Source organism: Mobula birostris, chromosome 12 (genome assembly GCF_030028105.1).
Source record: "Mobula birostris isolate sMobBir1 chromosome 12, sMobBir1.hap1, whole genome shotgun sequence".
Classification (NCBI taxonomy): Eukaryota; Metazoa; Chordata; class Chondrichthyes; order Myliobatiformes; family Myliobatidae; genus Mobula; species Mobula birostris.
The window spans coordinates 77439097-77460882 of record NC_092381.1 but is presented as its reverse complement, the minus strand read 5'-3'; the positions used below and the strand labels follow the sequence as shown (position 1 = coordinate 77460882).

Genomic DNA, 21786 nt, shown 5'->3' with positions numbered 1-21786 from the left:
TGATGAGAATAGGTTGAGCAATGTAGGGCTTTTCTCTTTGGAGAGAAGGTGGAAGAGAGGTGACTTGATAGAGACATACAAGATGATATAAAAGTGGACAGGCAGAAACTTTATCCCAGGGTGGAAAGGCTAATGCAAGATGACATAAGTTTAAGGTGGTTGGAGGGATGCCATTGGTAGTGTTTTCTTACACAGAGCATTACATGTGCATGGAATGTGCTACCAGGGTTTGTAGTAGGTGCAGATACATTAGGGACATTTAAAAGACTCTTAGATAGGTACATGGATGAAAGAAAAATGGAGGGCTTTATGGGAGGGAATGGTTAAATTGATCTTGGAATAGATCAGAGGGTTGGTGCAACATTGTGGGCTGAAGGCTTGTACTGTTCTCTGTTCTATGGCATAGGACATCAATTCTAAATGCAGGTCACTAATGTGAGTCAGCAACTCTGTCAGATGCACCAGCATGCTACCCCAAAGCCCTGTTCATTTTCCTTTGATAACATGTGGAATGAATTCAATTGGCTGGAAATTACTTCTGATGAGCATGTGTATCTCAGGAAGAGGTTCGGGTACATCATCCATTCAGCACTTCTAAGCCTTAGCTGCATAGGTGGCCTTCACCATCATTTTGGGGAATTTCACCCAGGCCAGCCTGAATAAATCATGAAATAATTACCATCAACAAATCACTTGTAATATCAGAGGAAACAATACACTGGACCACTGTTACATCACCATCAAGAATGCCTGCCATGCTATTCCACACCCTCACTTCGGAAAGACTGATCATCTGGCTGTATCTTTGCTCCCTGAGTATAGGCAGAGACTGAAGACTGCAACGCCAGTAATGAGGACCAAGAACGTAGAACATAGAATAGTACAGCACAGTACAGGCCCTTCGGCCCACAACATTGTGCCAACCCTCAAACCCTGCCTCCCACATAAGCCCCCACCTTAAATTCCTCCATAAACCTGTCTAAAGAAGGTATGGACAAGGGAAGCACAGAAGCTTTTATAGAACTGCTTTGAATCGGTGGACTGAATAGTATTCAGGGATTCACCTTTGAATCTGGATGAGTATGCTGCAGTTGTTACCGACTTCACTAAAACCTGTGTAGATGAGTGCGCGCCTACAAAAACTTGCTGTACATTCCCAAAGTAAAACACAAAATAATCTGCAGATGCTGGGGTCAAAGCAACACTCACAACACACTGGAGGAACTCAGCAGGTCAGGCAGCATCTGTGGAAACGATCAGTCAATGTTTTGGGCTGGAACCCTTCATCAGGACTGAAGAGGGAAGGGGCAGAGGCCCTATAAAGAAGGTGGGGGGAGGGTGGGAAGGAGAAGACTGGAAGGCTCCAGGTGAAAAACCAGTAAGGGGAAAGACACAATTCAGGGCCCCAAACAGTCCTTCCAGGTGAGGCAACACTTCACTTGTGAGTCTGTTGGGGTCATCTATTGCATCCGGTGCTCCCAGTGCGGCCTCCTCTACATCGGTGAAACCCGACACAGATTGGGGGACCGCTTCGTCGAGCACCTCCGCTCCGTCCGACAAAACAGACAGGATCTCCCGGTAGCCACCCACTTCAACTCTGCTTCCCATTCCCATTCAGATATGTCCATACATGGCCTCCTCTACTGCCATGATGAGGCTAAACTCAGGTTGGAGGAGCAACACCTCATATACCGTCTAGGTAGTCTCCAGCCCCTTGGTATGAACATAGAATTCTCCAACTTCTGGTAATACCCTCCCCCTCCCTTCCCCTATCCCAGTTTCACTCTGCCCCCTCCCCCAGCTACCTACTACCTCCTTCATGGTTCCGTCTCCTTCTACTACCCATTGTGCTTCCCCCTATTCCTTCTTCACCTTTCCTGCCCATCACCTCCCTGCTTCCCCTCCCCCACCCCTTTATCTTTCCCCTCACTGGTTTTCCACCTGGAACCTACCAGCCTTCTCCTTCCCACGCTCCCCGCACCTCCTTTATAGGGCCTCTGCCCCTTCCCTCTTCAGTCCTGACGAAGGGTTCTGGCCTGAAACGTTGACTGTTCTTTTCCACGGATGCTGCTCGACCTGCTGAGTTCCTCCAGCGTGTTGTGAGTGTTGTTTCCCAAAGTAAAAGCTGTGGATGAACCAGGTTCATTGTCTGCTGAGGGCTAGATCAGTGGCATTTAAGTCTAGTGACCCAGGTCTGTACAAGAAAACCATGTATGACTTACCGAGGGCTATTTCAAGAGTGAAGAGACAATTCTGAGTGAGGCTGGAGGCAACATCAGATGCCCGTCAACTCTGGCAGGGTTTGCAGGACATTACTTTCTACAAAGCAAAACCCAATAGCATGAATGGCAATGATGTTTCACTACCGGATGAGCTCAAGACCTTCTATGCCCGCTTTGAAAGGGAGAATATAACTATGACTGTGAAGATCCCTGCCGCACCCGGTGACCCTGTTATCTCTGAGTCGAAGGCCAATGCCAGGCTGTCTTTCAGGAGGGTGAATCCTTGCAAGGCTGCAGTCTCCAATGGAGTACTGAAAACTAGTGCCAACTAACTGGCAGGAGTACTCAAGCACGTTTTCAACCTCTCTCTGCTCCAGTCAGAAGTTTCCACCTGCTTCAAAAAGGCAACAATTATACCAGTGCCCAAGGAAAGTAGTGTGATGCCTTAATGACTATTGCCCAGTAGCACTCACATCTACAGTGATGAAATGCTTTGAGAGATTGGTCATAGCCAGACTGAACTCCTGCCTCAGCAAGGACCTGGACCCACTGCAGTTTGCAGTGAGCACTGTCCATCTGAATATCGACTCTGCCTGTTTCCCAGTTCTGGTTTTTGGATTTCTCTGGAATTTTTGATCTCTGCCTGAGCTTTGGCACTGACATTGTTGCCCCCCCCCCACCCCCGGATTTGCTACTCAGTAAATATCACAGTGCGCACAGGATGTGGTCTGTGATTGGCTCCCTGCTTCAGCTTCCTGACAGTCACCAAAGAAAACTCAAAAACCATGGAGAGCATTCCGACAGGAGCATCACTGTGTGGCATTCCGGGTGGGTGGGAGGGGGAGGCCAACTGCACAGGACCAAAATAAGCTACAGAAAGTTGTAAAATAAATCAGCTCCATCTTGGCTACTAGCCTCCATATTATCCAAGACATCTTCAAGGAGCGGTGCCTCAGAAAGGCAGTGTCCGTTAGTAAAGACCCCCATCACCAGGACATGCCCTCTTCTCATTGTTACTGTCAGAAAGGAGGTACAGAAACCTGAAGGCACACACTCAGTGATTCAGGAACAGCTTCTTCCCTTCTGCCATCCGATTCCTAAATCGACATTGAACCCGTGAACACTACCTCACTTTTTTTTTTGTATTATTTCTGTTTTGCACTTTTTAATCTAACTACTTAATAGATATACTGTAATTAATTTAATTATTTCTTTCTTCTCTTTCTATATTATCATGTTTGCATTGTACTGCTGCTGCTAAGTAAAGAAACTTCACGACACATGCCGGTGTTAACAAACCTGATTCTGAAATAACTCAATTTCTCTCACCCTAGATGCTGTAGGCATTGAGGGTGGGGATCATTTTCAATCATCTCCTCCAATCAACTGTTTTATTGTCCACCATGCTTCATAATTAGACATGGCAGGCCACAAACAAGTAATGATTTGGCCTAATGAACGTAGGAACACAAAGCTCCATCTACTGCATGCTACTTTTGTCATCTGGCACATGTATGTAGCTCTGTGGTACGAGGCAACAAACAAAGTGTTGGAAGGAGTCGGCAGATCAGTCAGCATGTATTAAGGCTTGAAACATTGACTGTTCATTCCCCTCCATAAATGCTGCCTGACTTGCTGATTGCCTCCAGCACTTTGTGTGTTGGCCTGGATTTCCAACACCTTTTGTCTGTAGTACAGTTTTGACAATTGCTATCTCATTGTTAGGTTAACCCCGTGTTCAAACCTCATGCCTCTCTGCATTTCTCATTGAACCAGGATCATCTCCTTGCTAGATTGTAGAAGCAAAGAAGTGATCTTCTGAACCATAAGATGAAATACATTGTTGCTTCTGCTTGATAGTGCAAAGCTTTCACAGATGCAAAGTCTTGTGCCACACCATTTGGCACCACTGTAGTATTATGGAGCTTTGCTTCAGTGAGGAATGAGATTTTCTCTCCATAAGGACTATGCAGTGATCCAGTGTTGTCCTAGGTGGATGCATCCTTCACAGATAAACTTGTGAGATGGTAAGGGGATTAACCAGTGCCAATGTCCATGTAATGATACTTTCGAAACCTTTTCCAAAGAGCTAGAGTAGCTAGACTGCAGTCAGTTGGTTGGAATCTTAATTAATGAAACAAGATATTTCTGAGGATATACCAGTAATTTTCATGATGTCTTGTACTTCTCTAGATGTCTCCTAATCTTTCATTTTTTCCTCAGTGTCCATTTTTCCAGTTTCAATCTATTATATTAAGACACCTTGGAAACTTGCTTAGTGGCCATTCCACCACTGGTGTTTAGGACAGCAATGAAGGTCCTCTCCTCCATCTCTATGTGTCCTTGGCTATCAAAACCAATTTTGCTCTTGGTCTTGGCAGTGTTCAGGGCTTCCTTCATCATGCCAGCTTCCTCTGTTTTCACTGTTGTCAGCTATGCACATGCTAGGTGGAGACTCAGGAATACCTTCACACACAGACGTAGAAGGATTCTTCATTGCTGGTTCCAGAACAATTTTGTTTTAAAAACAAAATTGTTTTGTTCAAAAGTAATTCCTTGCAGACTGAGAAGCCATCAATGTGTTCTTTTGTTATTTTCAAACAAAACAACTGCTAACTAATCCTGCCAGGATTGTGTGCATTGATATCATGAGTTTTTGCTGTGGCCTCTACTACATCTACATTGGCAGAATATCCCTCAGTGTTATAGCACCTCAGAGATTATTCACTAGTAGTCTGAATAAACGTATTGTCAATAAAACTGGTGAAGTGAGGATTAAAGGCCCAGGAGTTCCCAGCCTTTTTTAATGGTTCCCGACCATTAAGCAAGGCCCTCAGGTTGAAAAGCCCTGCTTTAGCTTCTGCTACTCATAAGCACTGTTGAAGTGGATGATTCCTCGCTGTGGAAGGAGTGATATCTGTCTCTCCCTTGTTAGTGAGAGAGAAAGAGGGGAAGAGAGAGCCTGTGGGATGTTGAAATGTTGGAGTGAGCGGTTTGTTTTTGATGTATGGTAGACCATGGTCTCTCATTGGAGTTTTGCTGGTGCTTACATGTTGAGTGGTGGGAATGCTGATGCTTCATCCTAGAATAAGTGGGGGGAGCGGGAGTGGGAGGATAGATGCTGCTTGCTGCTGCATGTGCATGGGTGAGGGGGAAGAGGTTTTGCGATTGTACTTTTTTTCCTGTCATTCGTTCTTTGGGGTTTTTCCTCCTCTTTCGAGGATGTCTGCGGAGAGTGAGAGTTTCAGGTTATATATTGTATATATTCTGTGATATTAAATGGAACCATTGAACCTGATGGGCTTCCACAATAAAGCACGGGGCAAGAAGAATGAGGCATATCCTTTGATGGCTCTGCTGGTGCATGTAGTATAAATGCACGGAAGATTGCAAATGGTTCACTATTTCTTTGGCTCTCATTGAATCTGTCACAGTGTCCCAGCATTCTATCATATACTGACACTCTCCAAGAAAGTCTGCTGATTGGCGTGGTTTGTTGTAAGATTGTGGTCCAGGTTTCCTCTGTAAGTCTTTGGCCATCACCAATAAAATGTCCCACTGGAAAAGTCTGCTATCCAACCAAGAGACAACACAGTCTCCTGAAGCTTATTGTAATTTTTCATTTCATGATTTCAACAACTTTATGAGACATTGGTTGCAAAAACAGGAAATAGTATTTTAATCAAGGCATTTAAATATAGTTCACAGGATTTAGTCAATATAAATTGATATTTTATGAGAATTGTTGATGTAAAAATTGTGCATTTCAACTGTAAATGTTTCACTGATACTTCCCTGTGATTTAGCACCATGTATTTTGACAAAAGAAGATTTTACAAATAAAGATGTAGAATTGAAGTGGAGATTCGAAACAAGAATAGATGTGAAAGATGGGAATGGTTTAGAATTCAGCTGCCGTGAAGGATATGAAATTGAACCTCCAGCATGGAGATACTGCCGTAATGGACATTTGGAAGTTCCCAGGTGCATTAGTGGTAAGTGAAACTGATCAATGTAAATAAAGCTGAACTGCCATTTAGCTTTTTATTTAACCACTACCTCAACAAATAACTTAATTTTGCATTATTCGTTAAAGAAAACAACAGAGGAATTTTGCAGCTGAAAATGCCCCTGTACGTAAGAGACAGGTATCTTTGGGAGAGAGAACAATGTTTCCCATGATTTCCATTTAAAATATTGCGGGTAACAGCAAACAAAAAAAATGCCATTAGAATTTTCAGAATGAATTTTGAATAAGTGAATGAACTTCAGTTAAATGTAGTACACTATGTTAGAAAGCCATGAACTCGGGGTTGGTAGGTTAATTAGCTACTGTAAGTTACCTTGATGGATCTGTGTGATAGGATACTCAGGATGAAGTTGATGGTCATGTGTGAGAGGATAGGTTATAGGGAATTAAATAAGGGCGTCAGCTAGCTACCTGAGTACAATATACTGTAAGAATGCAAGTTTATTCCTTACTGGATAGGATGGAGCGGGTGAATCCTTCCTCAGGGAAAGAGAAATCTCAAGTGTGACTTTAATAAAGATGTTTTGCTAAAATGGAGACCTTTTGCTTCTGGAAGCAAACAAAAGCAGTGGTCATCAATGTGATTGTTGCAAAATAAAAATTACTTTGAAAGTGTTTACCCACAGAGCGCTGCAAATGTGGAGTTCACTTCTAGGTGAATAGCTTAAGGATCATGTTGTTAAAGCAGATTAACTGTGGAAGAAACTTATTACCTACTACGTAAGCAGAACCATGGACAGTTTGGGCTTGATGCCCAATTCCGTGGTGAATTTTCTATGTCACGTATTTACAGAGGGGTAGAAATGAAAATCAAAGAAGTTGTGTAGAACACATAAAATTTAGTGAGACCACATTTGGAAGTCTTAAAAACGCTCTGAGTTTAAAAGATCCTATTGTTGAACTTCCATATTTCAGCAACACTGCAAACATTATTTGCCATTTAGTTCCAGTATATTATCTGAAGTGCAGTATGGGCATTTTACTGTAGCGCTGGTCAAATGATAGGAAAAGGTTTGGACACATTGTACTTATCAGCCATAAATAGATTAATCTTGATGTAGTTTGTAAGCATCTCTGTTTAACATCAGCTCTCCCAAAATGGAGCACAATATTGCACATACTACATACATATAGCACTTGTGGAAGATTGTGTGTTGTGGAAAGGACTTACCCATCTAGTTAAAGAGATCATTGATCATTTGGTTAGTTTCTGATTGATTTATAATGAGTGCTTGTTATGTTTGATGCTTATAAACTGCTTTGAAATTGACAAAGTCTACAGGCCACAGCTGCACAGGAGCTGGTGGGCTGTGTCTTGATGTCAGCAATAACTATATATAGTTATAACAGACCTGTGTATATACAGGCATTCCTCTTGTAGTGCATCATAAATAAATATATAAATACAAGACATCCTACTCAAAGAAGTAAAAGGTGAAAGGGTAAATGTACTCTCAGTAGAAAGCTACAAGGAACAATTTTCCTGTGTACATTTTAATGAAGTTCAAAGCTTACGATTCAGTAAGTGGTTCTCAATGAGATGTGCTACATGCATCGACCAAAGTTATTAACATCATTGTTGCCAAAACCATTAAAGCTACATTCTGTCTGCATGGGTTAATTACACAACACAATCTATAGATGTTGTTAAGAGAATGTAGTTGTACTGGAAAAGACGATAAAACTATTTCCTAAAATGGCAATGGAACTGAGGCAGCAGATCTATCAGGAAATGCTGATTCTCTGGAAAAAAATGTCTCAGATAGGATCTGATGGCTCAGGTTTATACATTAAAGATATAAAGGCTAGTTCATCCAGCTCATGCCACCAGAACTAGAGACCTGAAAAATGAAACACTTATCACTGTAATCCAGTAGAGATCACATGATGAATGTCACTAGCTTGAAAGCAGTTTTAATTTAGAATTAGGTAACAGGAGAAATGGCAGAGCAAAGAGCAATGGTGGTTACAGATGGGAGAAAGGAATGGAAGCTTTTATTCAGGAGGTTATAATAAGTTATTTGTTTAAACTTCACAAGAGAAAACATGTTAAACATTGGTATATTGGGTTAAATATCCGTTTCTATGCTGTAAATAAGGTGTAACTCAAAGCAGTCATAGAGTCCATTCTCACGTACGGATGCGAGACGTGGACACTCACCAAGACGATGTGAAAGTCTCTAGATGGTTGCTATATACGAATGCTCCGGATGGCTCTTGATGTGAGTTGGCAACAGCACATGACGAACGTCGAGCTCTATAACAATCTACTGACGCTCTCCACTAAAATCAAGGCGAGAAGACTGCAACTAGCAAGGCACTGTCTACGCCATCCCGAACTACCTGCCAGCCTAGTCATCATATGGGAGCCCAATCACGGGAGGATGAGCCCTGGGTGCCCTCCCAAGACTATGGTCAACAAGCTCCTAGAAGACAGCGGCGCGGCTACTGTAGATGAATTGAACACACTGATGAGGGAGAGGGAGAAGTGGAGAGTCCATCATCGTGCCCGACGCCAGCCCCCTAGGCCTGAGTCGACGTAGTAGTAGCAATAGTAGTAGCAACTCATTGTCTTTGACACACTTTTGAACATAAGTATTATTTTGAATGTAACAAGTTTCTTTATTGAAACTATGATACTACATTTGTTGACATGAAGTGAATACATCTAAGTTACCATATGGAAGTAATAAGGCACAAAGGAGAAGATTTTTATTGGAGCATTGGTACCTGTTATTATTATTGGCTGTTGAGTTTCCCACATTATCAAAAACTTCCTGGATTTAATATTTAATGGTAGTACTTTTGAATTATTTTGCTTTTAATGTTTAGCTTTTAGTACCATCTTTAACATGTCTTTTTCTTTTGCAGATGTTAGGAATGAATGCAGTCATTTAGAATATTTTGCTTGCCAATCATGTAGAAATGATGAAATCTGTACTGAATATAATTCAAAAAGGGTATCAATAACAAGACCAGGTAATTTTTTTTCCCAATGTCCCTTCTAGTATAGTACAGTATCTTGCAGTTGATTCAGGTGTGCAATAATAATGCATAAGTATTAAATGAAAAATATCTGTGGCATCTTGTCTAGTCTGGAGCAATCTTGTTGCAACTGTCAGAAAGCAAAACAAGGACGAACTTGCAGAGCAGCAGCTGAGGACGTCTCCCATCTTAATTTCCATTTGTTAAGCTATATTTCTGTAGTCATAAGTAAAACTACATTAAAAAGTTAAAGAATCTCAAATGCCTCAAAGTTAAAAATCTGTGACTCTCAATAACTTTTCAGAAATTCAACAAAGGGAGTTGTAATGATCTCTTCATCTTTCCAAGCATCTGGGAGTGGCTAAGAATATGATTTCCATCTACTTATATCTTCTTAGTGAGAACACATCTCAATTTACCACAAGGAGATATTTTTCGAATATATCCAGAGATTACCTTTTGGTATTTGCTCTTCATTTTTAAAAGTCAACTCACAGTCTCAATAGTAGTGCTTTTGTAACATTTCTGGGTTAATATTCCATGAAATATTGAGGTCCTTTCACAGCAAAGCCAAACTAATCTCAATTTTAAAGTTGAGCCTGGACTATGTTCTTTGCAGCATCAACCCATGATGCCAAATTGATTGAATGAGCCTTTTAAACATTTGCACATTCAGAAGTTCTCATATGATAAGGCTTAATTGACTTTGGAAAAAATGTTATCTATTGCTTGTTAGTTATTGCAGTTTTTGTTGTTGAAATAAAGGAATTTATTTTGATTTTATGCATATTTTCTATTTTCCCTGATTTATCTGTAAATATCTTGTTTCAATACATAGATCTGAGCACAATTTTTTTAGATGGTCGCGGAAAAAAGAGCAATGCTTTGTTCTCAGTGAAGACTACCAGAGCAACGAGAAAAACCACTTTAAAGTTTTTTATAAAAGAATCCAAAAATGCAAAAATGGAAGTAATATTTGGCACAGAGCCTCAAAGCATACTGTATGAACAACCTGCAGTAGGAGAATATTGCCTTCCATTTTCCAGAAGTAATACAGTAAGTATACGCATACGCACTTCCCTCTATATAACATCATAGCCTTTAGGAAACTATGAATTGAGATTTCAGAAGATAATTACATGAAGTTTCACAGTACATTATCCCCCAGAATAATTTTGTATGGATACTGATCTGTACTTCCCTTTATAACGTCGCTGCCTTTGAGATTGCGGTACAGGGAGAATGCAGAATTGCTTCCATTCTGTCCTCTGGTGAAGTGTATGTGCCTCTTAAACGTCCCTAATGTATCTGCCTCTACCACTGAACCTGGCTGTGAATTCCACACATCTCCCACTCTCTGTGAAAAACTTAATTGCAGGAGCATCACAGGCCCATAGAACTATATAAACAATATTTTAAAGAAAAACATAACTTATACAGGAAACATAAATAATACACAATTTTTACAAGAAAAAAATACAACAAAGTCCATTTTACTGCGAAGTGTTTAAAGTGTTCACAGTCAATAAACTGTAGTGATTATGATTTTGTCAGTTGGCTCAAGTACTAAATGGTTAAAGGGAATTAGTAGTCCTTGAAACTGGTGATATGGGCCTTCAGGCTTCTGTACTTCCTGCCCAAATGGTAGCTATGAAAAGATGGCAGGGCCCAGTTGATGGGTATCTTTGATGATGGATGTTTTCTTCTTGAGCTAGTGCCTGCTGTAGGTAGTGCTGATGGTGGGGAGAAATGTGCCTGTGATGTGTTGGGCAGAGTTCACTATTCTCTTCAGTTGCTTTATGTTCCTGCACATCTGAATTGCATCTGAATCTGAAGTGTAGGTGGGTTATTTTTCAGATGGAGGGCTGCAGCTTATGGAGAGGTGGGGGGAGGAGGTGGGGGCAGCTGGTTCATCATTTATATCAGTAATTTGTTTGAATGGATTAGGTATAATATCTGCAACTTTTCTGGTGATAGGAAACTGGGAAGTATGTAGGTTGTTAGGAGAATGCAGAAAAGCTTCGAAAGAAAATGGACAAGATATATGAATAGCAAGGTAATGGAAGGTAGGATGTTGTGCAAAAAAATGAAAGAGTGGATATGTCTTAAAATGCTGAGAGATGGAAATTGAGTAATAGCCTAGCCTTTATTGTGCAAAGAACTGAGTAGAGGAGTAAAGATGTATTTCTGAAGGTATTATTGGATTGAGTCCTGGGATGATGGAGTTGAATATGAGAGGAGATTTAGCAGACTGAGCTGGTACTCTTGGTTATTTAGAAGAAAGAGAAGTGAACCTTACAATGTTCTTTCAGGTCTTGACAGAGTAGGTGCAAAGATGATATTTCCCTTGGCTTGAGTGTGCAGACCCAGAGATCCCTATAAGGAGCTGGACATTCAGGACTAAGATTAGAAGTTTTTTTCACACATGTAGGGAATTTTCAAAAATCTTCCACCCCAAGAAGGCTGTCAAGCTCAGTGACTGAAACCATTCAAGACAGATCAAACAGATTTTCTTGGGAACAAGTGAATCAGAGATACAGGATTAGTACTGTAAAGGATGCTGTGGGAAAAGGTCAGCTCTCAGCAGATGGGAGAGGCTTAATGACATAGTCCAGCATCTGTTTTTACCTGTTTGCTCAAGATGTCTTCATTCTTATTCTAAAAGGATTTTGTTTCTTCATTCTTATTCTAAAAGGATTTTGTTTCTTCATTCTTATTCTAAAAGGATTTTGTTTGCAGCTTGAATCCATTACTCTTCCTACATTAATTAGAAGACTACTCATCGGGCATAATCCACATACAGTTGTGAGAGAGAAAGGTCCTGGATGCTTATTTGATGACAACTGCTGGAGATGACATTATTGTTTTTTTTTAAATTAGGATGCTGGGTTTGTTGGTTCTTGTACATAGGCAAAAAGAAATTAATTTCACTACTCAAGCAAAAGGTGCACGGGAATTCTCTGCATCCTAGCCAATGTACAACCCTCAGCAAACAGCACTGAAATAGTTAATCTGGTCATATCTTTTCAGTTTGTGGGGTTTGGCTGAGCAGAAATCAGTTGCCACATTTGTCTGCATAAGTTAGGTAACTGGCTGCACAGATATCTGGTTTACCTCAAGGGCATACATTCAATAAAGTGCATCTCTCCCGGACCCCCATGTACTTTATGTGCTTTTTGTATATGTTTTGGAAGAGTCGTTTGATGTACATTTATAATTTTTGTCTTGTAGATCACTTTCAATGTTACATTCGATGGAAATTTCAGGATTAGATTTGATAAAAAAAGTCAATATCAGAGCTAAAAGTTTGAAAGTTGAAATGGTAAGTGACCATATTGACAAAAAATATATATTTTTCTGGTACAAATCACTTTCTAGGAAAGTCAGAATCAATATTTGATTACCAATATTGACTTGTTCTTAAGACCATAACACCATTAGACATAGGAGCAGAATTAGGCCATTCAGTCCATCGACTCTGCTCCATTATTCGGTCGTGGCTGATATATTATCACTCTCAACCCCATTTTACTGCCTTCTCCATATAACCTTTTATGACCTTACTCATCAAGAACCTATCAATCTCCCATTAAGTACACCCAATGACTAAGCCTCCAGAGTCGTCTGTGGGAATGAATTCCATAGATTCACAAACCTTTGGCGAAAGAAGTCCCACCTTATCTCTGTTCTAAAAGGATGTCTTTGTATTCCGAGGCTGTGCCCTCTGGTCCTAGACTCCCCCGCTATTAGAAGGATCCTCTCCATGTCCACTCTATCTAGGCCCTTCAATATTTGATAGGTTTCAATGAGATCCCTATTTATTCTTCCAAACTCCAGCAAGTATAGGCTCAGAGCGATCAAACATTCTTCATACAAGTATTATTATATTTTAATATAATAGGCAATACATACTGCATCCATCGTATTCTCATGTGAGAAGGTGGATGATTGGAACATGGAAAGAGTGCCAGTTGATAAGCACTGAATTTCTTCAGTAGACTGAAGCTCCACCATGTGAGTTGTCACACTTTGGGTGCAAGGTGAGAACAAAATGAAAATCAAATTTATTATTACTGACATGACATGAAATTTGATGTTTTGCAGCAGAAAAGTGCAAAAACATAAAAAATATATAAATTAGAAAAATAAATGAATAACGCAAAGTAAGAAATAACAAGGTAGTGCTTACGGACAATTCAGATATCTGATAGTGGGGAAGAAGTACCTGTCTCTAAATCACTGATTGTGTGTCTTCTGGCTTCTGTACCGATTATCTGATGGCAGTAATGAAAAGAGGGCATGTCCTCAACAGTGAGGGTACTTAATGATGGTTGCCACCTTCTTGAGGGATCGCCTTTTGTAAATTACTTCAGTGGTGTGCAGGGTTGTGCCCAGGATAGAGTAGCTGAGTCAATAATCCCAGCAGCCTCTTGCAGTCCTGTTCATTGGAGACTCTATACCAGGCAGCGGTCCAACCAGTCAGAACCTTCTCCACCACACATCTAGTAATTTGTAAGAATGTCTGGTGACATACTACATATGCTCAAAGCCTTAACAAAGTAAAGCTGCTGATGTGCCTAATTCATGATTGCATTAATGCATTAGGCCCAGGGTAAATCCCTTGAGATGTTGACATCCAGAAACTTCAAAATGCTCACCCTTGCCACCATTGACCCATCAACGAGAATTGTGTGTGCGTTCCCCTGAATTCCCCTTGCTGAAGTCTACAATTAGATCACTGGTCTTGCAAATGTTGAGTGTGATGTTGTTGTATTTAACACTACTCAACCAGCCGATCTATCTAACTCCTGTAAGCCTCTTCTTTACCATCTGAGATTCTACAAACAGTGGTATCATAGGTGAATTTATAGATGACATTTGAGCATGGACTAAAGGACATCCTTGAGATATCTGTATGACTTGTTGCATTTGGGAAAATAATCAAGGGTATTACTTTCACAATGAATAGTAAAACCCTGGGGAGTATTGTAGAAGAAAAAGACTGAGGCATAGAAGTACATGGTTCCCTGAAAGTGGAGACACAGATAGACAGGGTAATGAAGACTTTTGTCATGGAAGCCTTTATCAGTCAAGGTTTTGAGTATAGAAGTTGGGTTGCTACATTGCTCTTGTACAAGATTTTGGATTTCAGTTTTGGTCACCCTATTATAGGAAAGATGCCATGAAGCTGGTGCATAGGTCATTTCCAAGGATGTTGCTAGAACGTGAGGAACTGAGTTTTGGAGAGAGCTTAAGATGGCTGGGACTTTTTTCATTTAGAACCTAGGGGAAATGAAGGGTGACTTTGTAGAGCTATGTAGAATCACGAGGAGCAGAGCTAGAATCAACGTGCACAATCTTTTTCCCATGGTGGGAGAATTAAGAGCCAGAGAGCATGAGATAAGAAGGGAGAAATTTAACAGGAACCTGAAGGACAACTTGTATACCAGAGGATGGTCAGTAAATGGAATGAGCTGACAGAAGTGGTAGATGCAGGTACATTAAAAGAGAGTTGGAGAGGAGAGGGGATATATGAAACAAATTCAGACAAATGGGACTAGTTTGGGTGAGAATCTTATTTGCCATGGACCAGTTGGACCATAGGGCTTGTTTCCAAACTGTGCGACTCTTTGTGACTCTATGCAACTACATAACCAAATGAAGAGTATTTAAGGAGGTTTGAGCGAGTCACGGGAGTTCTAATACTAAAGCACACTCCACAATTCAAATCCCAACTACAGCAACAGTAAGACTGGATTTTACTTTTCCTTTCCCTTTTCTCATCAGATCAGCTAAATTATTGCTACAGCATTTGTGACTCAATGTGTCTATTTCTTTACCATGTATAGTGTAGACCACAGCATTTTGGAGGGAGAGCAGCCAGATGTCTTGGTACAGATTGGTACCAATGACATAGGAAGGAAAACAAAGAAGCCCTGAAGAGAGATTTTAGAGATCTAGGCAGAAAGCTGAGAAGCAGAGCCTCCAGGGTGGTAATTTCTGGATTGCTACCTGTGCCACGCACCAGTAAGGGTATAAACAAGTAGATTTGGCAGATAAATGCATGGCTGAAAAGCTGGTGCGGAGGGAGAGCTTCAGGTTCTTGGATCAGTGGGATATTTTCTGGAGGAGGTATGACCTGTACAAAAGTGATGGGTTGCACCTGAACCCAAGAGGGGGGGACCGATATTCTCACAGGCAGGTTTGTTAGAGCTGTTGGGGAAGGTTTCAACTAAATTGGCAGGGAGGTGGGAGTTGGAGTGAAGGGATTCAGGCTAGGACAGATGGTAAAAAAGCAAAACTAGTGTGCAATCAGACAGTTAAGAAGGACAGACAGATGATAAGACAAAATTGCAGCCGGCAAGGTGAGTATTAGGAATGCAGAATCAAAAAAGGTACCAAATACAGTATTCAAAGTGTTATATCTCAATGCACGGAGTATAATTAATAAGGTGGATGATCTTGTTGCACTTTTACGGATTGTTGGGTATGATGCTGTGGCCATCACTGAAAGATGGTTGTAGTGAGAGCTAAACGCCCAAGGTTACCATTGTATCAGATGGATAGGAAGGTAGGCAGAGGAGATGTGATGGCTCTGCTGGTAACGAATGGCAACAAATCATTAGAAAGTTGTGAGATGGGATCAGAAGATGTTGAATCCTGTGGGTTGAGTTAAGAAACTGCAAGGGTAGAAGGACCCTGATGGCAGTTATATACAGGCCTCCAAACAGTAGCTGGGATATGGACCACAGATTACAATGGGAAATAGAAAAGGTGTGTCAAAAGGGCAATGTTATGTAATTCATGGGAGATTTTAACATTCAGGTAGATTGGGAAAATTAGGTTGGTAATAGATCTCAAGAGACTGAATTTGTTGAATACCTACAAGGTGGCTTTTTAAAGCAGTTTGTCTTTGAGCCTAGTAGGGGATCAGCTATACTGAGTTGGGTGTTATGTAATGAACTGGAGACGACTAGGGAGCTTAAAGTAAAGGAACCGTTAGGAGTCAGTGATCGCAAAATGATTGAGTTCAACTTGAAATTCGATAGGGCAAAAGTAAAACCTAACATAGCAGTATTTCAGTGGAGTGAAGTAAATTACAATGGTGTGAGAGAGGAGTTGGTCAAAATAAATTGGAAGGAGATGCTAGCAAGAAAGGCAGCACAGCAGCAATGGTGTGAGTTTCTGGGAAAAATAAGGAAGGTGCAGGATAGACGTATTCTGAAAACAAAGAAATACTTGCATTGGAAAATAATATAACCATGGCTGACAAGGGAAGTCAAAGCTAATGTAAAAGCAAAAGAGAGGGCATACAGCAAAGCAAAAATTAGCAGGAATATAGATGATTGGGAATCTTTTAAAACCCTACAGAAAAAACTTAACAGTTATTGGGGGGGCATTAAATAGGAAAACAAACTAGCAAACAATATCAAGGTAAATAGAAAAAGCTTTTTCAAGTATATAAAAAATAAGAGAGATGAGAGTGGATATAAGACCGCTAGAAGGTGATGCCAGAGAAATAATAATGGTGGATTGAAATAATAATGAGTATTATTAAATAACTAAATGAGTATTTTGCATCAGTCTTCACTGTGGAAGACACTAGCAGTGAGCCAGGTGTTGAAGGGTGTAAGGGAAGAGAAATGATTACAGTTACTATTACCAGGGAGAAGAAGCTCAAAAAGCTGAAAGACCTAAAAGTACATAAGTCACCCAGACCAAATGAACTGCAACCTAGGGATCTGAAAAAGGTAGTGGCATTAGTAATGATCTTGCAAGAATTATTAGACTTTGGCATGGTGCCAGAGGACTGGAAAATTGCAAATGTCACTTGACTCTTTAACAAAAGAGGCAGGCAGTAGAAATGAAATTATAGACCAGTTAGCCAGACTTCAGTGGATGGGAAGATGTTGAAGGCAATTGTTAAGGAGGAGGTTATGGACTCACTGGTGACACAGGACAAGACAGCATGGTTCCCTTCGGGGAAAATTTTGTCTGACTAACTTGTTGGAATTCTTTGAGGAGATAACAAGTAGGATAGGGAAAGGGGATGCAATAGATATTCTATATTTGAATTTTCAGAAGGCCTTTGGCAAGTTGCCACACATAAGGGTGCTTACTAAGTTAAGAGCCCATGGTATTACAGGAAAATTACTAGCAAAGTTAGAGTATTGGCTGATTGGTAGAAGGCAGTGATTCTTTTCTGGTTGGCTGATAGTGACTAAATGTGTTCTGCTGGGGTTGGTGTTGGGACCACTTCTTTTTATGTTGCATATCAATGATTTAGATGATGGAATTAATGGTTTTGTTGCCAAGTTTGCAGATTATATGAAGATTGGTGGAGGGGTTAGTAGTGTTGAGGAAACAAAAAGGCTGCTGTCGGACTTAGACAGATTAGGAGAATGGGCAAGAAAGTTACAAATTAAATACAATGTTGGAAAATGCATTGTCATGCAATTTGTTAGAAGAAATAAATGTCCAGACTGTTTTCTAAACAGGGAGAAAATCCAAAAATCTGAGATGCAGAGGGACTTGGGAGTCCTTGTGCAGAACACCCTAAAGGTTAACCTGCAGGTTGAGTCAGTGGTGAGGAAGACAAATGTAATGTTAGCATTCACTTAAAGAGGTCTAGAATACAAGAACAGGGATGTGATGCTGAGACTTTATACGGCAGTGGTGAGGTTTCACCTTGAGTATTGTGAATAGTTTCGGGCTCCTCATCTAAGAGAAGTTGCGCTGGCATTGGAGAGGATTCAGAGGAGGCCCACAAGGATGATTCTAGGGATGAAAGAGTTATCATTTGAGGAATGGCTCTGGGACTGTACTCACTGGAATTTAGAAAGATGAGAGGGGATCTCATTGAAACCCTTTGAATGTTGAAAGGCCTAGATAGAGTAGATGTGGAAAGGATGTTTCCCATGGTGGTGGAGTCTAGGACAAGAGGGCACAACCTCAGGATAGAGGGGCATCAATTTAATACAGAGATGCGGAGAAATTTCTTTAGCCAAAAGGTGGTGAATTTGTGGAATTTGTTACTACAGGCAGCTGTGAAGGCCACTTTGTTGGATGTATGTAAGGTGGAGATAGATAGGTTCTTGATTGGTCACAGCATCAAAGGTTACAGGGAGAAAGCCGGGGAGTGGGGCTGAGGAGGGGAGCAATAGGATCGGCCATGATTGAATGGCGGAGCAGACTCAATGGGCCAAATGGCCCAATTCTGCTCCTATGTCTTATGGTATTATGGTTCCCTGCTGAATATTTCACACAGTTGCATATAAATGTCAGAATTGATTTCAGAAATGTTCAGTCTCTTTTTCCTATCTCCTGTCACTCATGGTGCAACCACCATGGAATACTTGGTAAAAATCAGTTGTGCACTGAGGACCGCAGTCTGAATGGTTAATTACTGTCCTGATTTTAATATGCAACAAATTTTAAATATGAACATTAAATTAAAATACCCTTGTACCACACAAGTCACAGTTATTATCTTAAATGCTGTTGTTTGTTTTGTATTTTTGCATTCTCTTCTTTAATGCACAAATGATAAATGATTTTTAGTATGTGTTTACATCAATAACAGATGCAAGATGGGTTGTTACAAACTTCAAGAAATGACGACTGACTTCTCCCAAGTTTTAAGGATTTGATTACTGAATGAGGGATATTAATAGGATAGATCCTTACACATCTATTAATTCTGAAGCAAAGTATGAATTATGCTGGAACATCTGGAGAATGTTTCTTGAAAATTCATCTGATTTTAGGAAATATTAGAATTTTCAAACTTTACTTTCCTTTTTTGGATTGCCTTAATTATTATTAATGGAAACAATCTTTTAAAAGATGAGAAAAGCTTAAATTAATCAAGTTACTTTTTAGACTTCCTTTCTCTATTGTCAGCTATATTGTGTAACAATAGAAAAGCATATTGTGTATTCATTTCTTTGTATCAGGAATGGATAAACAGGCTCATTTAATATATGATGACATTTTAATTATAATGCATGAAAATATTGTTGGCCATGTCATTTATTGCAGTACAATTAGTTCCAAATTTTATTAATATTTAATTAAATGTTTTATGCTGCTTCTGTTTTTCTGCAATTTGTTTTACAGTAATTTAATTTCTGTACGCCCTGGTTTTAGTGCAACTACAAATTAAATACATCTTAAAATTTAGCAATACTATATATGTCTGTTTTAATGAGAACTGTAATCACTAGATTAGAGCCTTATATTTGGTAATCTTTATCTTGTGGGTTGAAACTTTGAAAAAAAAATCATTGTCCTTGTTTCAGCATGTTCTGATCATAAACATTATTACAATTCCCTTGTGGCATACTTAATATACTTAAACATTCCAATTAACAGAAACTTTGTTAAAAAAATTACAGATCAAACCATATATTTACCATAAGTCTTTGTAGTATTGGAATGAGAAAATACTGCCTTGGTGGAGAGATTTTGAGAGACAGTTTCATTAGTTGAGAGTAAGGGCCCTGGCTTTCAACTGCATGACAAGTGCTGAAAATAGGACTGGGCAAGTGGCCAGAATTAGCAAGATGCACAAATCATGGACGTCACATGTAACAGAAGGGAATAAAGAGATTTAAAAATCAATCAAAGCTTTTTAAAACAGGTATGTCAACATCATCATCAGTCAGGTGATGGGTGAACTGGACTTGACACTATTTGGAAGGACAGCAAGTTTTTGTATAAGCTCGTGTTTAAGAAAGAATGAAGTAGGAGGTGAGCCTAGAGTTTGCTGAAATAGTCAAAAGTGCAATGTATGTTGCAAATAGCCTCAATTGAAAAGTATTTCATCATGCTTATCAGAAGTGATAACCAGCAAATGATGACTTTTTAAAATGCAGAAGTGTGCTTCCTGGGGGAGAAAGAGAGTAAAAATAATCCAAGAGTGAAATACATTCATACTGTTACCTGGAGTGGATTCTTCCCTTCAGTGACTTGCAACTGAACACTCAGATCTATCAAAATGTGGCATTGAAGGCAACCCAGAAATGGTTTCAACCCAAAATGTCAGCTACATCTTTCCCTCCATAGATGCTACCTAATCCACTGAGATCCTCCAAATTATTGTGTTGACTCCAAATCTACAATTTTTCCTTCTCTGGAAACTAATATCATAAATATCCAATTTTATTAGCAACAATCAAAATGTCCCAGTGAGCGAAAGTAATGGGGTGGGTCATTCATTGCTCTAAAATCATTGTCTCTAAGGCCATATTGTTTCTTCCAGTATGGACCTGGGCTTTTGCTGGGGAGCTGGCTTCATCTATATTAGTGTGAATCAGTGAAGCGCAATGCAACATGGGCCTTTCCCAATGCATGTGACCAGCCATGCCTTCAGAAAGACTTTGATAGCCAGTTGCAATGTTACTGAAGTGATTATTTGCCTTTGCCTTCACAGACTGGAAGCATTAAAAATTCAGGATTATTTTGAAAATTTCAAAACAATTAAAAGCACCATCACACATGGAAAAAAGTAGGTAATATATTGTTTGATACTGATAGGAGGTTAAAAATAAACATGAGATTTTTAAAATTAACTTTTACTATCCAGATTTCACTGGCAGGCCCAGCATTTATTGCTCGAGACACATTTGCTTTGAGAAAATGATGGTTGCCATCTTATTGGATCCTTCACTGCTTCTGGTGAAGGTTCTCCCACAGATCTCAATGAGTTAGACTAAGCAATAAAAAGAAGCCGGCATTATATTTCTCAGTCAGAACTGTTATGTTCTGCAATTTCAAAACATTAAAATTAATTCAAATGGAGTCTGAAAATACAGGTGTAGTTCAAGTTTACTTTAAGCAAGGCATGTACCATGTGTTAGCGTGATAATGTATTCAATTAACTTATTTTCGCACATACACTTGTAATTAATTATTTAAACAAACAAGAATGCTTAATCAACCAATATAGATGCAAAATTACTCATATAGTATTCAGATATCAAATACATAACAAGAGTAGTGTGCAAATTGGAGGGAAACCTTCAAATTACGATCTTCCCATGTACCTACTGTTCTTGGTGGTGGAGGTCACATGTTTGCCAAGTGCTATGGGAGTTGCCTGGACTGCTTCGATTTTATGATTGGAACACACAGCAGAGCTGGTGCACCTGCGGGTGAAGGAATGAACACAGGGTGGCAGATGGGTGCAAGTCAAGCAGGCTGCTTTGTGGTGGATGGAACTGAGCTCTTGAAGATTTGTTGATACTGCAAATCATCTAGGCGAGTGGAAAGTATTCCCTTATATTCCATACAGGGTACAAAGACTGTGGGGTTTCTGGAGCTGAATCAGTTGGTACAGGATAGCAAGTTTCTAATCTGTTCTCATTGCCATATTATTTATGTGGTTGGGTTCCTGGTCATTTTTGACCTAGCAGGTATGGATGATTGGACGACTCAGTTATGCTATGTCAAGAGTATGTGGTTAGACTCTGTAGGGAGAGATGCTCATTACCTGGCTCTTCTGTGACACAAATCATGAACCCAAGAAATTCCTCAGATGCTGTAAAT

General features: G+C 39.9%; 1 protein-coding gene across 1 annotated transcript in view; it reads left to right on the top strand.

Moving 5' to 3' along the window:
* Positions 1-19572, top strand: part of LOC140206365 (complement factor H-related protein 5-like) — an 85631-nt gene extending 66059 nt beyond the window's left edge. The window contains exons 13-17 of the mRNA XM_072274728.1: positions 6029-6217; positions 9124-9231; positions 10076-10293; positions 12469-12559; positions 18821-19572. Of these exons, the coding sequence (XP_072130829.1) occupies positions 6029-6217; positions 9124-9231; positions 10076-10293; positions 12469-12540 (587 nt within the window). The 3' untranslated portion in view covers positions 12541-12559; positions 18821-19572. The remainder of the gene's footprint in view (positions 1-6028; positions 6218-9123; positions 9232-10075; positions 10294-12468; positions 12560-18820) is intronic.
* The last annotated feature ends 2214 nt before the right edge of the window (positions 19573-21786 follow it).